The sequence below is a fragment of the Carcharodon carcharias genome, chromosome 27, assembly GCF_017639515.1.
Source record: "Carcharodon carcharias isolate sCarCar2 chromosome 27, sCarCar2.pri, whole genome shotgun sequence".
Lineage (NCBI taxonomy): Eukaryota > Metazoa > Chordata > Chondrichthyes > Lamniformes > Lamnidae > Carcharodon > Carcharodon carcharias.
In genome coordinates, this window is record NC_054493.1 from 15,481,144 (window position 1) to 15,503,472 (window position 22,329).

General features: G+C 45.0%; 2 protein-coding genes across 2 annotated transcripts in view; one reads left to right on the forward strand and one right to left on the reverse strand.

The window, feature by feature from the left end:
* The window catches only part of LOC121270218 (zinc finger protein 850-like), an 81,938-nt gene that overhangs the window by 48,372 nt on the left and 11,237 nt on the right, over positions 1-22,329 (reverse strand). The gene's annotated exons all lie outside the window — the stretch shown is intronic.
* LOC121270220 (gastrula zinc finger protein XlCGF8.2DB-like) overlaps positions 6,443-22,329 on the forward strand; it is a 45,729-nt gene continuing 29,842 nt past the window's right edge. Inside the window, exons 1-3 of the mRNA XM_041175535.1 lie at positions 6,443-9,910; positions 16,798-16,957; positions 21,864-21,995. Of these exons, the coding sequence (XP_041031469.1) occupies positions 7,466-8,404 (939 nt within the window). The 5' untranslated portion in view covers positions 6,443-7,465 and the 3' untranslated portion in view covers positions 8,405-9,910; positions 16,798-16,957; positions 21,864-21,995. The remainder of the gene's footprint in view (positions 9,911-16,797; positions 16,958-21,863; positions 21,996-22,329) is intronic.

The window sequence follows — 22,329 nt, forward strand, 5'->3', positions numbered from 1 at the left end:
GAGTGCAGCTCCCAGAACACCCAAGAAGCTTGACGCCGCCGAGGACAAAGCAGGCCCCTTGTTTGGCACCACATCCACAAACATTCACTCCCTCCACCACCAACACACAGTAGCAGCAGTGTGTACCATCTACAAGATACACTGCAGGAACTCAGCAAGGGTCCTCTAACAGCACCTTTCAAACCCATTACCACTACCATCTAGAAGGACAAGGGCAGCAGATAGATGGGAACACCGCCATCTGGAAGTTCCCCTCCAATCCATTCACCATCCTAACTTGGAAATATATCGGCCGTTCCTTCACTGTCACTGGGTCCAAATCCTGGAACTCCCTTCCTAACAGCATTGTGGGTGTACTTACATCACATAGACTGCAGCGGTTCAAGAAGGCAGCTCACCACCCCCTTCTCAAGGGCAACTAGGGATGGGCAATAAATGCTGACCCAGCCAGTGAAGCCCATATCCCATGAATGAATAAAGAAAATGTCTTCTGTGAGGACAAAAACGCCAAGTATAGTGGTTGATGCTGTTCCTTGATTTTTTTGGGGGTTTGCCGCACATTGAACATTATGTCTCTGGTGCTTCGCAATGGGGGAAAACCGCACTGTGACCCAGGAAGGAGCTCTTTGGCCACTAAGAGAAGGTGATTCTTTGCAATGATCTTCCCAGTGGCAGGGAGCAGAGAGTCTCCTCTGTAATTACCGCATTCAGACTTGTCTCCCTTCTTGAATATATTCACAACCAGAGTGCCCCAGAGATCCCCTGACATGCATCTTTCTTCCCAGATCAGGAATATGAGGTTGTGGAGCTATGCCAGGAGTGTAACACTGCCGTGTTTCAGAATTTCAGCAGAAATTCCATCTGCTCCAGAGGCCGTGTCATTTCTCAGCTGTTGAATGGCTTTTTCACTTTCACTGTGGATCGTGGTAGCACCGAGACTGAGCCAGACAGAGTATTGAGGAATGGAGTTGAATAGTAGGACCCTAGGAATTACAGAGGATGAGAGGGACCTTGGTGTCAATGTCCATAGATCCTTGAAGGCAACAGGACAGGTGTATAAGGTGGTTAAGAAGGCATGGGGCATACTTGCCTTTATTAGTCGAGGCATTGAATACAAGAGCAGAGAGGTTATGTTGGAGCTATATAAAATGTTAGTTAGGCCACAGCTGGAGCACTGTGTGCAGCTCTGGTCGCCACACGATAGGAAGGATGTGATTGCACTGGAGAGGGTGCAGAGGAGATTCACCAAGATGTTGCCTGGGCTGGAGCATTTCAGCTATGATGAGAGACTAGATAGGCTGAGGTTGTTTTCCTTAGAACAGAGAAGGCTGATTGAGGTGCACAAAATTATGAGGTGGGTAGATAGGAAGAAACCTTTCCCCTTAGTGGAGGGGCCAATAACCAGTGGGCATAGATTTAAGGTAAGGGGCAGGAGGTTTACAGGGGATTTGAGGATTTTTTTTTCACCCAGAGGGTATGGAATAACTGGAACTCTGCCTGAGGGGGTGGTAGAGGCGGGAACCCTCACAACAATTAAGAAGTATTTAGATGACCACTTGAAACACCATAGCATACAAGACTATGGGCCAAGTGCTGGAAAATGGGATTAGAGTAGATAGGGGCTTGATGGCTGGCATGGACATGATGGGCCAAAGGGCCTCTTTCTGTGCTGTAAAACACTATGACTCTATGAAGTATAAATTGTTGTTCCTTTTACATTTGGCGCTCTTGTGAATTGTCCTGATGAATACAAGATGAAAAGCTTCAACACATGTCTTTCTTCAGCAACACTCAAGTTCTGTACTGCCGAATGACTATTTGCATTTCAATTATATTCTTTGTCATTGTAACCTGTCTTAGCATTCTCTCCATCAAGCAAACCAGGAGGAAGGTAGATGCTGTGATTATCTCAGGATGTTGTTTTGTATTTTACACTATCTCCCACTGGGGATGATCACCCAGTGTGACAATAGAATGTTCAATGTTATTGTTTGCTGTTTCCTATGTCCCAAATGTTATCTAATGTTGATTTAGGGTTCAGAGAAAACAATGGAATTGCATGAACAAAACCATTCAGTCACTAGAGGATAATGTTTACTTGAGTTCCTCTAATGTTGTGGTCCTTACAGACACTGATACTTTATCCTCAGTATGAGGCAGTCTGCTCTTGTCCACTTGATGGGACAGGAAGTATTCCTGTGTGAGTGTGTGAATGTGGTTCTCTGTGTATGAGAATGCGGTTGTGTGATCATGGGTGTCTGTGAGTGTGTGTGCTGCTTCTCATTAGCTGTAACACAAACCTTCCTCTGTCTGAGCAGACGATGTTGGTTCTCTGAGAATCTCATTGAGTGATTTGAATGGTACCATTCAGAGATTCTTCATCCAGAGTGAAACCACAGGCTGACCGTGTGCTGTGTAAAACCTGACATCTACACATCCAGGCCCCACTTCGTCTGGAACAACATGAAGTGTCTGCTGTTTTGAAGATCCCTTTCTTTCCCCTCACTATTATCCTCAGATTGTTCACAAATTTTTGTGTACATCATCCTCCAACACATCTATGTTCTCCACTTTAAATACTTTCTTCAGTCTTGCCAACAGGTAGCCATTGAATTGCTGTTATAACAAGAATCAGTTCTGAAACCCTATCACTTAGATCCAGATCTTTCCACAACACACAATTTGATATCCCATCTGAGTTCCACATTTTAACGTGATAGTCCAATCTAGAAAATATAGATAATTTAACTCCTATAAAACTGATTCAGCACATCTGCTCCACACAAACTACAAGAGATTGTCTTTGAGATCAGTTATTCCTTTATAGTCTGTGCTGTTCTGAATGATGACAGTATTAACCTTCTCCCTAAGATAAAAGCAAAATACTGCAGATGCTGGAAATCTGAAATGAAACCAGAATATGCTGGAAGAACTCAGCAGGTCTGGCATCATCTGTGGAGAGAGAAACGGAGCTAACATTTTGAGTCTGTATGACCCTTCTTCAGAGCTAAAGAGGAATAGAAATGTGATGGATCTTATACTGTTTAAGAAGGGGTGAAGCAGGTGGAGCAAAATAGGGGGTCAGGATAGGTGGGAGCCAAGGAGAAATTTGCCAAGACACAAGACAGCGGGAGTGTTAATGGTAGTGGTTGAGTTTTGGTAAACACCTTGTCAAACACCAGGAGGAAAATGGAAAACAATGAAGGTGAACATGGTGAAAGGGACAAACGGAAATCCCGTCAGAGAGAAGAGCTGAACTTCATTAACCTTCTCCCTAACCTGCATGGATTTACGAAAGGGAATTCATGCTTGACAAATCTATTGGAATTTTTCGAGGATGTAACTAATAGAGTTGATGAGGGGGAGCCATTGGATGTGGTTTATTTGGACTTTCAAAAGGCTGAGGACAAAGTCCCACATAAGAGATTAGTGTGTAAAATTGGGATTGGGGGTAGTGTATTGATATGGATAGAAAACTGGTTGGCAGATAGGAAACAAAGAGCAGGAATAAATGAGTCTTTTTCCGAATGGCAGTCAGTGACTAGTGAGGTACCACAGGGATCGGTGCTGGGACGCCAGCTATTCACAATACATATTAATGATTTAGATGAGGGAACTAAATGTAATATCTCCAAATTTGCAGATGACACAAAGCTGGGTGGGAGGGTGACCTGTGAGGAGGATGCAGAGATGCTTCACTGTGATTTGGACAAGCTGAATGAGTGGGCAAATGCATGGCAGATGCAGTATAATATGGATAAATGTAAGGTTATCCACTTTGGCGGCAAAAACAGGAAGGCAGACTATTATCTGAATGGCTATAAATTGAGACAGGGGAACGTGCAAGAAACCTGGGTGTCCTCATGCAGAAGTTGCTGCAAGTAAGCATGCATGTGCAGCAGGCGGTAAAGAAGGCAAATGGTATGTTGGCCTTCATAGCCAGAGGATTTGAGTACAGGAACAGGGATGTCTAGCTGCAATTATACAGGCCCTTGGTGAGACCACACCTGGAATATTGTGTGCAGTTTTGGTCTCCTTATCTGAGGAAGGATGTTCTTGTGGTAGAGGGAGTGCAGCGAAGGTATAACAGACTGATTCCTGGGATGGTGGGACTGACATATGAGGAGAGATTGAGTCGGTTAGGATTATATTCGCTGGAGTTCAGAAGAATGAGGGGGAATCTCATAGAAACCTATAAAATTCTAACAGGACTAGACAGGACAGGGTAGATGCAGGAAGGATGTTCCCGATGGTGGGGAAGTCCAGAACCAGGGGTCACAGTCTGAGGATATGGGGTAGACCATTTAGGACTGAGATGAGGAGAAATTTCTTCACCTAGAGAGTGGTGAGCCTGTGGAATTCATTACCACAGAAAGTAGTTGAGACCAAAACATTTTATGTTTTCAAGAAGGAGTTAGATATAGCTCTTGGAGCTAAAAGGATCAAAGGATATGGGGAGAAAGCAGGAGCAGGCCATTGAGTTGGATGATCAACGATGATCGTGATGAATAGCAAAGCAGGCTCGAAGGGCTGAATGGCCTACTCCTGCTCCTAGTTTCTATGTTTCTGTCCTAGCCCTGTCTTTTTTTTGCAAAAATATACTTTATTCATAAAATATCTTCAACAACATTCCAAACCATTTCAAAATCACCATCAGAAAAATACAATCAGGTTCAACTTTTACAACATGTATCACAAGGTGTATCAGTACAAACAATGAATATTACAATCATTTGCAGACATTCATTTTGAGCTGTACAGCCCGAGGGGTCTACACAGTTCCCAGTCCCTCAGTGCACTGTGGCAGAAAGGTCTTAGGCAGTGACCCTTCCCCATTGCGCCTTTGCAGCAGCTGCCCCAAGCTTTAGTGTGTCCCTCAGCACATAGTCCTGGACTTTGGAATGTGCCAGTCTGCAACACTCGGTCAGGGACAACTCTTTGCGCTGGAAGACCAACAAGTTTCGGGCAGACCAAAGAGCGTCTTTCACCGAGCTGATGATCCTCCAGCTACAGTTGATGTTTGTCTTGGTGTGTGTCCCTGGGAACAGCCCGTAGAGCACCGAGTCCTGTGTCACAGAACTGCTCGGGATGAACCTCGACAGAAACCACTGCATCTCTCTCCAGACCTTCTTTGCAAAGGCACAATCTACAAGGAGGTGAACAACGGTCTCTTCCCCACCACAGCCACCTCGAGGGCAACGTGCCGAGGGGGTGAGACTCCTGGCGTGTAGGAAGGATCTGACGGGGAGGGCCTTTCTCACCACCAGCCAAGCTACATCTTGGTGCTTGTTGGAAAGTTCTGGTGATAAGGTATTCTGCCAAATGACTTTGACAGTCTGCTCGGGGAACCATGCCACAGGATCCACCCTCCCCTTTTCCCTCAGGGCCTCTAAGATGTTACGTGCTGACCACTGCCAGATGGACTTGTGGTCAAAGGTGTTTCTCTGCATAAATTTTTCCACAAGGAACCGGTGGTACAGCACAGTCTAACTACTTGGAGCATTCCGCGGCAGCATGGCCAGACCCATCCTTCGCAACACCGGGGACAGGTAGAACCTCAGCACCTAGTGACACTTGGTGTTTGCATACTGAGAGCCTACACACTGCTTGATGCAGCCACACACAAAGGTGGCCATCAATATGAGGGCAATGTTGGGCACGTTTTTTCCCCCTTTATCTGTGGACACGATCCATTTTCGACCTCCAGATAAAGCGGAAGATGGCTCGGGTGATCGCCACCATGCAGGAGTGTGGAATGGGCCAGACCTGGGCCATGTACAGCAACAGCGACAGTGCCTCACACCTGATGACCAGGTTCTTACCTGCAATGGAGAGACAGCGTTGCTCCCACATGCCCAGTTTCCTTTTCACCATAGACACTCGCTCCTTCCAGTTTCTAACACATGCCCTGGTCCCTCTGAACCATATCCCCATCACCTTCAGGCCATCAGCCCTGATGGTGAAGGGGACAAAGGATCAGTCAGCCCAGTTTCCGAAGAACATGGCCTAGCCCTGTCACTTAATTTATTGAAACCAGGGGCTCTCCTTATTCTAATGATGACATTCCCGATCTGCCAAGTTGCTCACGAAGTCAGCACTTTAATTGTTTGTACATTGTTTCATCATATTCCCACATTTCACTAATAAATGTTGAAACGTTTGCTCCACACCCACAGCCACAAACAAAGATCCAGTTTCTCCTGGAGTTTGCAATAAATCAGCTTTTGAAATGATGCCAAGTTTCAGCCAATGAGGGAGATCCGGGCTCAGCCCTGCCCCTCATTCACTCCGATTGGTTGAAGAACCAGCATTTCCCGTTCTGTCTTCCATACCTGTCCCCAGCCTCTATTGGTCCAGAATATCTGTCTATCAGGCGAATCCCATGAGCTGGGGCATGCGCCGTGCAGCGGGACACCAGTGCGCAGGTGGAGTGTCAAAGAATCTGGAGCATGCGCGGTGCGATCGATGGCCTTGTGGAAAGAGGCGCCTGTTTGTGCGGAGAAGCGGAGTCAGAGCGAGATGGTGGATGGGAGGATTTGGAAACACTTTGTGGATCCGCAAACCCTGAGGAATAATTGTCAGCTCCTGGTTTGCAGCTGCGGGGCTTCTCCCTCCCGGGAACAGGCCCAAGTTAACGGCCGCCATCCTGGGTCAGCGAGTGGAGGATGGTTCACATCAGAGGATGGGGGAGGGGGGACAATAAATAAGAGGTTACACTTTGGGCACAAATCAATGAGGAATCTGATCTGTGGGAAAGAAGGAAACCCTTGGAGGTGGGCGGGGAGGATTCAGAAACACCCGCTGGAGGCCCCAAACTCCCAATAAGACTCATTGATTTTATTGTCAGTCTGCAGACAGGAGCTGGAGAACTGAACCCAGGCAGAGGAGAGGGAGGGAGAAAACTGGGAGTGGAGGAAAGAAATGGTGGAGATGGTGAGATGGGTTTGGATTTCAGCCCAGGGAGGAGGGAGAGTGTGTGGGACGGGGATTTACAGCTTTGGGGAAACAAGAGGGGAAAAAGTGTTCCACAGAAACTAGAATTGTACCCGATATCTGCCTTGGATTTAAAGTGATGACTTGTGTAATCTCCTTATAAAGGATAATATTAGGAGAGGATTTATGGATAGAAACTCAAACCAAACTTCATGTCAAGAACTGACGGTCAGTTAGTTGATCAGGACCTGAATATCAGGCCTTTGAATGTGAAAGGAGAGTCTGCTCTGTCTGTGGGAGAAAATTTCAAACATCAATGTGACTGGAAAAGCACCAAGACACACTGCCCTCCCCCTAACCCCCTGAGTGACAGCATTACAGTGCACTGACTGTGGAAGGGGTTTTAGCAAGTTACGCAGCCTGAACAAACATCACACCATTTCCAGTGGGGGAGAAACTGTACACATGTTCTATGTGTAGATGAGGCTTCAACTGATTGTCCAGCCTGGAAAGACACAAGTATACTGGTACCATGGAGAAACCGTGGAAATGCGAGGACTGTGGTAAAGGATTCAGTTATAGATCCCGGCTGGAATATCATCGACGCAGTCACACCTGGGCCGGCATAGTGGAAAAACAATGGAAATGTGAGGACTGTGGTAAAGGTTTTGATTATCCATCCCTGCTGGAAAACCATCGACGCAGTCACACTGGGGAGAGGCCGTTCATCTGTTCCGTGTGTGGCAAGGGATTTACTCAGCCTACCTGCCTAATGTTACACCAGCGAATTCACACTGAGGAGAGGCCATTCAGCTGCACTTCCTGTGGAAAGAGGTTCAGGTCTTCATCTGACCTCAATCAACATCAGCGAGTTCACACTGGGGAGAGACCGTTCACCTGCTCCATGTGTGGGAAGGGATTCACAAAGTCATCCAACCTGGTTACTCATCAGCGAATTCACTCTGAGGAGAAGCCATTCAACTGCACTTCCTGTGGAAAGAGGTTCAGGTATTCATCCACCCTCGAAGAACACCAGCGAATTCACACTGGGGAGAAGCCATTCACCTGCTCAGTGTGTGGGCAGGGATTTACTCAGTCATCCAGCCTGGTGAGTCATCAGCGAGTTCACACTGGGGAGAGGCCATTCAGCTGCACTTTCTGCGGGAAGAGTTTCAAGCAGTCATACGCCCTTGTTGAACACCAGCGAGTTCACACTGGGGAGAGACCATTCACCTGCTCTGTGTGTGGAAAGAGATTCACTGTATCATCCACCCTTAAGTCACACCAGCAAATTCACACTGAGGAGAAGCCATTCAGCTGCACTGACTGTGGAAAGAGGTTCAGGTGTTCATCTGCTCTCTTTGTGCACCAGCGAGTTCACACTGGAGAGAGACCGTTCACCTGCTCTGTGTGTGGGAAGGGATTCACTCGCTCCTGCAGTCTAGTGACACACGAGCGACTTCATAAGTGACTGCAGGAGTTGGATTTTGCTCATTTTGCTGCTGTTAATCACACCCTGGATTGATAGTCTGGGTTTGTCTCTGCTGATGTTAACAATCCCTCTAACTGGCTGGAGTTTAATATTCTGGAGATGTCACTGTTTTTCAGGGTTGCAATGTCCCTTTTTAAAAGCACCATCAGTGATTTTTCCCTTTAACTCAAGAACTCTCACCAGGAACTATAAACAATAAAATTGTGAACTTTTACTTCAATCCAAAATTGATCTTTGGTGCAAACTCTACAATTCAGTATCTGGAATGTTCCACTGATTAACATCTCTAATCAGAAAATGCTGATTAATCCTTGCTGACAATTCCGACTTTCTTGCACATTACTTACAGTGACAACTTCATTCTGAAATTAAATTATCAAGGAACTCTCATGAGACGGACACCTCTCAATCTCCATTTAACTATTTCCCGCAGCTTCCTGTCATGGTTGAGTTGGACAAGCTGAAAGACAGCCGACAAGGATGGAATTCCAGCTAAAATTCTCAAGCATAGCAACTCCTGTTTACTGCTATATCTTAATGATTTCTTTCTTCTCTGTTGGAAGATAGGATCCATTCCCAGGACATGAGTGACACAAAAATCATCATCATACGCAAGACAGAGGAGATTGCAGCAAGACCTTTGTCCATCAAATCTCCTCAGTCTCATCCACTCCTTTCATAACAACACACCCTGTACTGTACAGTTTGATGGCTCCACTGACAGTTTCAGGGTGAAGAATGGACTGAAACAGGGCTGTATCCGAGCCCCCACTTTGTTTGGTATTTTCTTTTCCATGTTCATGACCTTGGCCTTCCCTGCAGACATGGAAGGAGTTTCCCTGCATACTCGATCAGATGGCAAACTCTACAACCTGTCCAGTCTGAAAGTGAAGTCAAAAAAATACAGCCTGTCTCGATCACAGACCTCTGCAACAGTGATGATGCCATGCTAGTGACTCACACAGAAACTCAGCTACAAAGACTCATGCACTGTCTCTCCCATGTCTGTAACTTGTTCTCCCTTGCTGTAAACATCAAGAAAACTGTGGTTTGGGGACATGGTCTCACATCTCCAATCTAAATATCACACTAAATAACACTCCGCTGGAAGTGGTCAGTGAAATCTATGACCTTGGGTCCACAGTGACAGACAATTTATTTTTCAATGCAGAGCTCGATACACATGTAGGGAAAGCAGCTCCACCTTTGGCCAACTCACGAATCGTCCATGGAATAACATCAAGCTGCCTCTCAGCACCAAGATGCTGGTTTATGAGGCCTGTGACCTCAGCACCTTGTTATCTGCCTGTGAAACATGGACGATTTACAGTGATCAGGAAAGGAAGCTCAACAACTTTCACCTTCGCTGTTTGAGGCACATTCTGGGCGTCTCAGGGACAGAATCAGGAATGCGGTTGTCCTCTCAAAGACAAATCTCCCAAGTCTGCTGGCTGTCATCAAGCAGAGGTGACTTCACTGGCTCGGGTATGTTCACAGGATGGAGGACGGTCATTACAGTGACTTGGCAACAGGTGCCAACACTGAAAACAACAACCCACAACCGCACCTGAGAACCATTTCATATGTGCCACCTGTGGCAGAACCTGCCTCTCACAGATTGGTCTCTTCAGCCATCAGTAAAAGTGAACCATATGAAACTCCCCCATCCCCAACAGTTTGATTTGCTGCACGTCCACCATCTAATGTAGGTGGAAGGATGATGACAACATCAGTAAAAGAGGAAGGCTGGAATGGGAATAGGATCATTAAGGGATTAGGCAGGATAATACCACAGGGAACGATAGAGAGATGACCGAAATATTCAGTAATTATTGTGTTTCGGTATTTCCCAGGGAGATAGAACAGGGAGATGTGACATTGAATGATGAGATGAGTCATGAGATAAGTCAATTTAAAGTCCAGAAAGGGGCTGTATTAAAGAAACAAATCAAACTCAAAAGAGAATAAAGTCTCGGATCCAAATGGATTGCAACCACAGATTTTTGTTTAAATCTAGGGAAAAGATAACAGAAGCTGCACTACAGAGATTTAATCATTCATTAAAAAGATGTAGTGCTTGAAGACTGGCAAATAGCTAATGTAACTCCTATATTTAAAATGGTAGACAGAATATGCCCAGGGAATTATAGACCAGTCAGCTTCACATCCGTGGTAGGAAAAGGTGTGAGTCTGGGTGGAGCAGAGGAACAAGGGGATCTCAGAGTGCAAACACCCCAAACAATAAAAGCAGTGCCCCAGGTTAGCAGGGCCATAAAACAGAAAACCAAGCACTAGGATTTATTTCTAGAGGGATAGAATTGAAATGTACGGAAGTTAAGCTGAATCTATATCAAGCCTTGGTGAGACCACACTGAGAGTACTGCGTACGGTTCTGGCCACCATATTATAAAAAGGATATAGAGACATTGGAAGGTGCAGAGAAGATTGACCAGGATGATACCAGCTGGTCTGCAGCAGAGTGGGAGAAATGATGTGAGGCTGGTCTAGGAGAGGGATGATGGAGAAAGGAGACATGCAAGTGGGAACTCCACACAGAGCGTTCTCACTTCTGACCCTTTAACTGGCCTCACCCACCACTCCCAGGCAGTACCTGACAGGCTGCCTCATCTCCCTCTAGCTGAGTCTGTCCCTTCCTCCTCCTCCTCTGCTATGCAATGTTGTGAGGGTGCAGCACATCACTATTATTCTGGAGTCCATGGCTGCCTAGTACCGAAGATCACCTCCAGACCTATCCAGACACCTGAAACACATCGTCAACATTGTGATGCTTTGTTCGATGACACACCTGGTGGTCATATGACTCTGGTTGCATCATTCCTGAACCTCATTGGTGCAGTTCCTCACATGAGGCAAGTTTGAAGGGGGGTGTCCCTGGTCTCCAATAATCGGGTCCTTAAATCCGGTTCCTGGAATGAGCTCATCTGGAATATTGGAACGTCACAGTCTCAGGGCAGCTCCCAGACCTGCGGGATAATGTTCACTGTTTTATATTCGGGTCTGTGGGATAATGTTCACTGTTTTATATTCGGGTCTGGGGGATAATGTTCACTGTTTTATATTTGGGTCTGGGGGATAATGTTCACTGTTTTATATTTAGTTCTGGGGATAATGTTCACTTTTATATTCGGGTCTGGGGGATAATGTTCACTCTTATATTCGGGTCTGGGGATAATGTTCACTATTTTATATTCATGTCTGGGGGGATAATGTTCACTGTTTTATATTCGGGTCTGGGGGATAATGTTCACTGTTTTATATTCGGGTCTGGGAGATAATGTTCACTGTTTTATATTCGGGTCTGGGGATAATGTTCACTGTTTTATATTCGGGTCTGGGGGATAATGTTCGCTGTTTTATATTCGGGTCTGGGGGATAATTTTCGCTGTTTTATATTCGGGTCTTGGGGGATAACGTTCACTGTTTTATATTCGGGCCTGGGGGATAATGTTCACAGTTTTATATTCGAGTCTGGGGGATAATATTCGCTGTTTTATATTCGGGTCTGTGGGGGTGGGGGGATGGATAATGTTCACTCTTTTATATTCGGGTCTGGGGGATAACGTTCACTGTTTTATTTTGGGCTCTGTTTTTTTATGAGATAAGGTTAATTCTGCCTCTTGGTGAATGCTGGGTTGTTCGAGCCACCATTTAAATCCCTAATCTCAGGTCAGTGACTGAGTTTTCTCCAATAGGATGGGGATTCTGGGTGGGGGTAAAGTGCCTCAGGGACAGTGATGGGCAGGAATGTGTATAAAATAAACCCAGGCTACACCAAGTAATGGTGACCACCATGAAACCATCATGAACAATCTCAGCGCATGTCATAAAAATTTGGAGAATGTTTTATCAGAACCTTTGATCAATTTTGTTCTATTAAATATTGTAACTGATGAGTTGGATTGCTGGTGATTTTCTAAAGGCAGCTCAGGACCATCCATTTCACCATGAACCCGGCCCTGGGGTCTGTGGTGAACTTCAGACCAACAGGAATAAGGGAAAGGGACTTGAGGGCTGAGTGGGAGAGTCTGTCCCTGAATCTCAACATTTGTTAATGAGATGGATTCATTTAGGACAGACAGCAGGAATTATCTGAGGGAATAACACAGTGCAGTGAGCAAGAAAATCCAGTGGATGTTGTGTGGATGGATTATCAGAAGGTGTTTGATAAGGAGCCGGACAGGAGGCTTGTTGATAAAGTTAAAGCTCGTGGTATTAAAGGGATTGGGGCAGCGGGGATAGAAGGTTGGGAAAGGACAGAAACAGACAACAGTGGTTAATGGATGTTCTTCAGACTGGAGGGATGTAAACACTGGTGTCCCCAAGTGTCAGTGTTGGGACTATTGCTCTCCCCAGTATAGAGGAATGATCTGGATTTGGGTATATGGGGCAAAAATCAAAATCTCCAGACATCAACGTTGGGAGAGTGAGTGTTGTCAGCAACTTGGTAAAAAGATTTGCATTGATATAACGCCGTTCACAACCCCAGAACATCACAAAGCATCACAATCTGGTGGGAGGATCATACAGCAGGAATACATCTTCAGTCTGGACACAGTCCAGGGCAATGATGACCATCCACATCTTGTCCTTCTATTCAGCTTCATCTGCTCCACCCCACTTAAACAGTATAAATTTAATCACATTTCTACTTCCCTTTAGCTCTGAAAGAGTTCATATAGACTCTAAATGTTAATTCTGTTTGTCTCTCCACAGATGCTGTCAGACCTGCTGAGTTTGTCAGACCTGCTGAGTTTTTCCAGCATGTTCTGTTTTTGTTTCAGATTTCCGGCATCTGCACTATTTTGCTTTTATGACATCTTGTTCCTGTTGGTTAAAATCAAACAAAGCATTTATTCTATATCTGGTTATCTGATTTTTCATTTTGCACTGATCTCCTTGGCAATATAGATATTGTGTTTCCTTTCCTTGTTTCCAGTTACCGAATATAAGATTTGATTCTCTCAATTATTCAGAGCATCATGTAGACCTTCCCAATTGGTTTCCCAGCCCCACCCCATGTTAGCAATGTTTTTAACATGAATTTATCTCCCATTGAACAGTTAATGTAATGGGTGGGGTGGTTCTCCCTGGAGTTTTGAGATGGGCAGCATGCATCTTCTCCACTGCCTCTAGCAGGGAGGTTCTGGAGAAACTGTTCATGAGTCTGCCGAGTAGTAGTGGGGAGTGGGACCCCGGTGGGGGGGATTCACAATCCGGATTTGCAGACCTGTCATGAGCTGAAATGGTCTGTGACCAGGGGAGTGAACAGGGGTGGAGTGAATGGTCATTAAGACGCCAGTCATTGGGCTTGACCAGATCATCAGCTCCCTTCATGATAGCTTTTTCAGTGTCATTTCTACAGTCATTAAAGCTCCTGATCATCACACTGGACTCTGGGTGGTTGGGGATGTTGAAATGTTGTCCCACACCCACAAGATGCAAGAGCTGCTGCATTACGTCTGTAGTGTAATGAGAACCATTATCACTCTCTATCCTTTTCAGAAAGTCCCATCTGATTAAGATCTGTTCCCACAAGATTTCAACTGTAGTAACTGCATCAATTTTACAGACAGTGAAAGCTTCAATCCACCAGATAAACATATCTATAACTACCAGAATATACCAGTCATCTCCTTTCACTGTGGGTTGTGGGACTGTATAATCAATCTGCAATGTTTCCCAGGGACAGCATTAAGATGGGATATGTTAATGGGACCTTTCATTTGGCAGAAGCAGGCTTAATTTGGACACAGATGAGATGCAGATTCGGGTGGTGATGGACATCATGGTGCATCTTGAGCCACCATTAGTAATTATGTAACAAATCGAGGACCTGAAACATAGAAACACTCCCCTAATTTGACCCATAAACAAAATTCTAAAGCATTGAGATGTGATTCAAATCAAATTAGAGCCATTCTTGGATAGGAAACCTTATGATATAGGATGGGTAAATCATTACTTGCTGCGAAGGATGAGGGGAAGACTTTCCTATGGTGTACAGAGTCAAATCAGGTCATGGTCCTGACAAGTTTTCACATCAGCCTTAACTGGAGTCTGTCATACTGGTGCCAATGATGGAGTTTTGGGTAGATCCCATGGAATCCCCTCTGGAGCAGCTTTCCTGCTGAATCAGTCTGCTTGATTACCTCAGATTTCTGGGCTAAATATTGTGGTGGAAATTTCATAAGGATGTTACAGCTCTCATGGGGAAACAAAGACACAGCACCATTCTGATACAGTCCACATAAACCCCAATGAGTTTAACAGTGATGTGGCTTTAACAGGTCCAGTGTACATGGCTTCTCACTTCACATGTCACAGAATCATACAGTGCAGAAAAGGCCCTTCGACACATCGAGTCTGCACCGACACATGAGAAACACTTGACCTACCTACCTAATCACATTTACCAGCATTTGGCCCATAGCCTTGAATGTTATGACGTGCCAAGTGCTCATCCAGGTACTTTTTAAAGGATGTGAGGCAACCCACCTCCTCCACCCTCCCAGGCAGTGCATTCCAGACCGTCACCACCCTCTGGGGTTTCCCTCACATCCCCCCTAAACCTCCTGCCCCTCACCTTGAACTTGTGTCCCCTCGTGACTGACCCTTCAACCAAGGGAAATAGCTGCTCCCTGTCCATGCCCTTCATAATCTTGTACACCTCGATCAGGTCACCCTTCAGTCTTCTCTGCTCCAATGAAAACAACCCAAGTCTATCCAACCTCTCTTCATAACTTAAATATTTCATCCCAGGCAATATCCTGGTGAATCTCCCCTACACCCCCACCAATGCAATCATATTCTTCTTATAATGTGGCAACCAGAACTTCATACAGTACTCCAGCTGTGGCCTCACCAAGGTTCTATACAACTCCAACATCACCTCCCTACTTTTGCAATCTAAGCCTCGATTGATAAAGGCAAGCATCCCATATGCCTTTTTCATTGCCCCACTAACATGACCCTCCGCCTTCAGAGATCTATGGACACACACACCTAGGTTCCTTTGTTCCTCAGAAATTCCTAGTGTCATGCTATTCATTGAATACTTCCTTGTCAAATTACTTCTTCCAAAGTTTATGACCTCACACTTTTCAGGGTTAAATTCCATCTGCCACTTATCTGCCCATTTGACCATCCCATCTTTTCTTCCTGTCGCCCAAGACACTCAACCTCACTGTTAACCACCCGGCCAATCTTTGTGTCATCCGCAAACTTACTAATCCTACCTCCCACATTGTAATCTATGTCGTTTATATAAATGACGAATAGGGGACCCAGCAAAGATCCCTGTGGTACGACATTGGACAGTGGCTTCCAGTCACTAAAGCACCCTTCTGTCATCACCCTCTGTCTCCTACAACTAAGCTAAGTTTGAATACACCTTATCAAATTTCCCTGTATCCCATGTGCATTTACCTTCTTTATAAGTCTCCCATGTGAGACCTTGTCAAAGGCTTTGCTTAAATCCATGTAAACTACATCAACTACACTAGCCTCATCTACACACCTGGTCACCTCCTCAAAAAATTCAAATTTGTTAGGCATGACCTCCCTCTGACAAAGTCATGCTGATTATCCCTGATCAAAACTTGCTTCTCCAAGTGGAGATAGATTCTCTCCTTCAGAATTTTTCCAGTAATCTGGGATCATCTGGGATTCTTTCATACTGAAACACACCAACCAATTGGTTATTTTGTGGTTTTAGAGTGTTAATACTGCTTTAGTACTATACTCTACAATTCATCCGCTCTATCACACCGGGGATACTCCCTTAACTTGGCCCTTTACTTATGTCGCTGTGATGTGTGGGGAGTGTAGAATTATTGAATTAAGCTCGACCAAGTATCCTGTGTGCTTAACTAACCAGTGAACCCCTAATATCTGCTTAATACACTGGGCAATCAATCTTTCCACAGGTGTGAGTGTGTCTGAGAAACACACAGAGGAAAACATGTTCAATTAATCCTTGCATTACTAAAGCAGATATTCATTGTTCTGTCTCTGCCAGCAGGGCTGTGGAATTGATTGGATAGATCTTCCAAAAGAACCAGCAAGGCATGATGGGCCGAATGGTTTCCATCTGTGCTGTTTCATTCTGTAAAACAGTGAATATAAACTATCAGAGAAAAACCAGTGACTGTGGAATTGAACCCAGCCAGAGTCAGCTCCTTCAGGGGAGGAGTGAGTGGAGAAACAATATTGATGACTCAGTGTATTCCCACAGAACAGCAGTGATTTAAATCACTTCGGGAAATGTAGCATGGCAGAGCAGCCACTCACTAGGATTTTTGTCTCCTTTGGTTAAGTATCTCAAGTGAATAACAATTATTTTCTATTCCCAGTTTGGAGTTTCGATGTCGCTGTTTTTACCCAAGGTTCCGTGCGGAACTGAACGTGCCCTATTCACCCAGCAGGAGCCCAGTGCGCAGGCCCATTGCCCAGTCTCTGGAACATGCGCAGTGTCACTGATCAGCGTCATGATGCAGACGGTTTTGGAATCAGGTGAGTGCGGCCGGGGCGCAGGGAGGGAACGGAGCCGATTGGTGGGGAGGAGAGGAAGCGGAGTCTTCAGAAACACCTTGTGTAGGCCGCAAGCCCCGAATAAGAACCTAAAGCTCCCGCCTTTGTAACTTTGGCCTTTTTCCCGGAAACCGGCCCAGGTTAATGCCGCCATCTTAGTTCAGCGGGGAGCAGAGCGCATGCGTGGCCATCCTGGTGATGCACCAGAGTGGGCGGGGCTTCAGGGTCTCAGTGACCCGGGGAGTTTTGATTCTGAAACAACTACAACAATTACTGGAAAAACTCAGCAGGTCTGACAGAGCATTCTGAAGCTGAGTCATCTGAACTCAAAACTCTGTTTCTCACTCCACAGATGCTGTCAGAACGTCTGAGTTTTTCCAGCAATTTTTGTTTTTGTTTCAGATTTTCAGCATCCGCAGTATTTTGCTTTTATCTTTGAGTTTTTATGCTGGACTGCCTTTACTGCCCATTCAGGCAGTGAGTTCCAGATTCCCATCACCCTCTAAGTGAAAAAATTCTTCCTCATATTCCCTCCAAACCTCCTGCCCCTTACCTTAAATCTATGGCCCCATGGTTATTGATACCTTCACCAAGGGGAAAAGTTCCTTCCTGTCCACCCTATCTAGGCCCCTCATAATTTTATACACCTCAATCATGTCCCCCTTCAATCTCCTCTGCTCCTGAAAATAACCCCAGTCGATCCAATCTCTCCTCATAACTAAAACTCTCCAGCCCAGGCAACATCCTGGTAAATCTCCTCTGAGCTCTCTCTAATGTAATCACATGCTTCCTATAACGTGGATTCCAGAACTGCATGCAATACTCTAGCTGTGGCCTAACCAGCGTTTTATACAGTTCCAGCATAACCTCCCTGCTCATATTCTATGCCTCAGCTAATAAAGGCTAGTATCCCATATACCTTCTTAACCAACTTATCTACCTGTCCCGCTACCTAAAGGGACCAGTGGACATGCACACCAAGGTCCCCCTGATCCTCAGTACTTCCCAGGGTCCTACCTTTCATCGTGTATTCCTGTGCCTTGTTGTCCTGCCCAAGTGCATCACCTCACACTTATCCAGATTAAATTCCATTTGCCACTGATCAGCCCGTCTATATCCTCCTGTAATCTAAGGCCATCCTCCTCACTATTTACCACCCCACCAATTTTCGTGTCATCCGCGAACTTACTGATCAACCCTCCTACATTCGAGTCTAAATCGTTTATATATACCACAAGCAGCAACAGACCCAACATCGATCCCTGTGGAACTCCACTGGACACAGGTATCCAGGCACAAAAACATGCCTTGACTATCACCCTCTGCTTCCTGCCACTTAGCCAATTCTGGATCCAATTTGCCAAACTGCCTTGGATCCCATGGGCTCTTAACTTTGTTATCAGTCTTCCATGTGGGACCCGATCAATCGCCTTGCTGAAGTCCAAATGCATTGCCCTCATCTACACACCTAGTCACCTCTTCAAAAAATTCAATCAAATTGGTCAGACATGACCTCCCCTTAACAAAACCATGCTGACTGTCCTTGATTAATCCCTGCCTCTCCAAGTGTGGATTAATTCTGTCCCTCAGAATTGCTTCCAATAGTTTTCCCACCACTGAGGTTAGACTGACTGGCCTGTACTCTGGTTTATCCCTTCCTACCTTCTTGAATAACGGTAACACATTGGCTGTCCTCCAGTCCTCTGGCACCTCTCCTGTGGCCAGAGAGGCATTGAAAATTATTGCCAGAGCCCCTCCTCCCTTGCCTCACTCATCAGCCTGGGATACCTTTCATTCGGGCCTGGAGATTTATCTACTTTTAAGCCTGCCAGATCACATAGAACCTCCTCCCTTTCTATACTAATTTCTTTAAGTATATCAAGTCCTTCTGCCTGATTTCCATACCCCCTCCTCTTTTACCTCCTTCCCTGTCTCGCCTGAAGTGGGTATGTATTGTGCCTTCTCATTCTTCGTGACAAAATGTATCACCTCACACCTAACTGCACTGAATGTCATCCGTCATGAGTCTGTCCATTCCCGCAGCTGTGTCTGTCCTATTAAAATCTAATCTTATTTTCTTCATTGGTTTAGCTACCAAGTTTTGTCAGCTGAAAATTTCAAAATTGTGCCCTGTACTCCCAATTACAAGCCTTAATGTACATAAAAAGCAGCAGTACTGAACCCTGTGGACAACCACTTTATACCTCCCTCCAGTAAGAATAGCCATTCACCACAACTCTCTCATTTGTAACCCTGATCCAATTTTGTATCTCGCTGCTGCTGACCCTTTTCTGCCTTTATCCCATGACCTCCAATTTTACCAATTGCATTTTGAAAGTGCCAATACACAACATCTACTGCACTTTCCTTATCCCACTCTCTATGTTAACCCACAAGCAAAAAAAGTCAGTCCAGTTAGATAAAAATGATTTGCCCTTAATAAACCCATGCTGGCTCTTCTTTTTCCGTCTATACTTGGTAATGTGGGTGTTAATGTTTTCCTGGATTTTTGTTTCTAAAAGTTTCTCCATCACCAGCATTAAACTGACCAGCATTAATTACCAGGTTTATCCATCTCCCCTTTTTGAGCAAGGGTGTAATATCTATAGTCTTCCAGTCCTCTATGTTTACCCGGATATATAAGGTGTTTCGGAAACTTGTGACTAATTGCCTCCCCAGTATTTACCAGCAACCAGGAATGCATTCAATCTGCACAGGGTGACTTACTCACCTTCAGTATTGCCCATCTGTTATTTATCTATTTCTTATCTCTATTATCTCAGACCGCTCCATTTTTCATGTAGTGTTGACAAAGTTCACTTGATAAAAGAAACATTAGTTATTAAAAATAAAGATGGAAACTGCTGGAAAAGCTCAGCAAGTCTGGCAGCATCTGTGGAGCGAGAGAAACAGTTTATGTTTTGTTATGATCCCAGCTGATGTTAGTACTGGATAAGTCAGATCCCAGGGTGAAAGCTGGCTTGGTAGATCCTTACTTCTTTTTCAGAAGCCTTGGAGGCAAGTTGCTGAACAAATTCACACAACTCTGCTGATTAACTTTTAACACAAAGGATAAAATATTTATTAAACAAGAAAAATGAACTATATCACGCCAGAAAAAAAATGTTGGAAAGATCTCAATACAAACACAAGAAAATGCTTCAAAGTTACACTATTCCTGTACTCCAGCAATATCTTTACTGACACATAAACCAGTAAAGAGTCACCACTAGCTTGACATGAAGGCTTCTCGCTTGGGACTGGCACAGTTGTAAACTGTTTTCTTCTGGTAAATTCCTGAGCATTCACTCAATGTTTTTCACTGAACTTGTATCTCTCCCCAAGACACCTTAAACTCAGTCTTCCAGTAGCACCTCAGCTAAACTGATCTCTTTTCTGAAATCTATAACTGACTATTCAGTCAACTACTGGTGCTAATGGCCTTAAAAGTTTTCTTATCAGAGAACTTAAAATTCCTGTCCCTTCTCTCTGACACACACGGAACTATCTTCCTCCCAACTCCTGTCTTTCTTTGTGTCTGTCCCTGGATCACTGTTGCAAGGCAACAGGAAAGGTTTTTTTCTCTACTTTGTATTTTTTGCCCTGACTCACAAAACTTTTAACCCCATTTGACCCATCTCTTTCACCTCAGGGCTTGTAACACCTCATTCAAAATGCACATATACAAACAAACCCAAAAGACCTGAACGTTCAGACTCCCAGACACCAAGGCTGACAGCAACCTTAATGAAACTGAAACCATATATATATATATATATATATGTGTGTACACTTTTATATTCAACTTTAAATTATACACTGTTCATAACAGTTTCAAGTCCATGTGATGCTTCTTTGGAACTGGTTATTAAGGTTGCTGGAATATATTTTCTCACAAAACAATCGGCTGCAAGGAAATTGACTAAATGTTGTGATGTAACATATGTGAAATACACAATTATCATTCAGGCTATATTACCAGCAGGTGTACAAAGGCACGGCAAACAATGAGCCAGATGATCTGCTGTTTTGCAATGGTTCTGGTGCTGCTCAATGTACCAGACCATTTATCAGAGCAACTGATTTATGTTGGCAAAACAGGTGTATTCTTTTTACTTTTAGCAATGTTTTGAGCACCAAATTCGAAACATAGCCACAAACATCAAATGTGTATCACTTGATTATTGATGTTATATCTTGGCCCTCTGGAACTGAGCTTTCCTCACAAAGGGGGCGATCCGATGGCAGAGGTATTACCCAGCATTCTCCGTGGGACAGACTGTGCCCTGTCCTCACTGCAAGCACATCTGCGCAGGCGCAATACCGAGCTGTGCCTAGAGCATGCGCAGTGCGAGTGCTGGAGTTTGATGGAGGCACCAGGAGGTCGTAAACAAAAACAATAAACCTGGAAAAACTCAGCAGGTCTGGCAGCATCAGCGGAGAAGAAAAGAGTTGACGTTTCGAGTCCTCATGACCCTTCCACAGAACTTCCTCTCTGGCCACGGGGAAGCTGCTAGAATATAAATACCTGCCCAGCTGTAAGGATGAGTAAAATCAGCAGAACGAAGCCCCAGCTGTCAGAATGAACATGGTTCAGCCCTGGATGTGATTAACAGCAGCAAATACAGCAGAATCAACTCACTGGCAGCAGATTGGCTGATTGTTTAAATCCCTTCCTGCACATGGAGCAGGTCAATGACCTCTCCCCAGTACACACACGCTGGTTTGTCAGCAGATGGGATGATCAAGTTCTGTGGAAGGGTCATGAGGACTCGAAACGTCAACTGTTTTCTTCTCCGCCGATGCTGCCAGACCTGCTGAGTTTTTCCAGGAAATTCTGTTTTTGTTTTGGATTTCCAGCATCCGCAGTTTTTTGTTTTTATTTTAGCGCCAGGAGGTCGTGTCGCAATCGCAACGGGTGAAAGAAACAGCCGAGTGCAGGAGAGGAATGGAGCGGTCTGCCAACGGGTTGATGGGCGAAGATACTTCATAAACACCTGGCGCAGACCTTGAGGTCCTGGTAAGAAACTACTGTTCCAGTGTTTGCACCAAGAGGACCGGCAGTTGTTCTCTCGGCATCAGGCCTGGCTTTCGGGCCGCCATCGGGGGCAATTTGCAGCAGGGCGCATGCGCAGTCATCCCTGTCCTTGTCAGCAGGAGAGAATGTTCCTTTTACAGGGGATCAGAAGGGGAGGATTTACACACAGCAAACACGAAGCATTGCATCAAAGTTCAGTCAATTCAACTGGACCTGAATATCATCGACCTTTGAATGTGCAAAGAAACAAGTTTATCTGTTCTGTTTGTGGGAAAAGATTTCATGTGAAAAGATTTTCACATCCGCCTTCACCCAA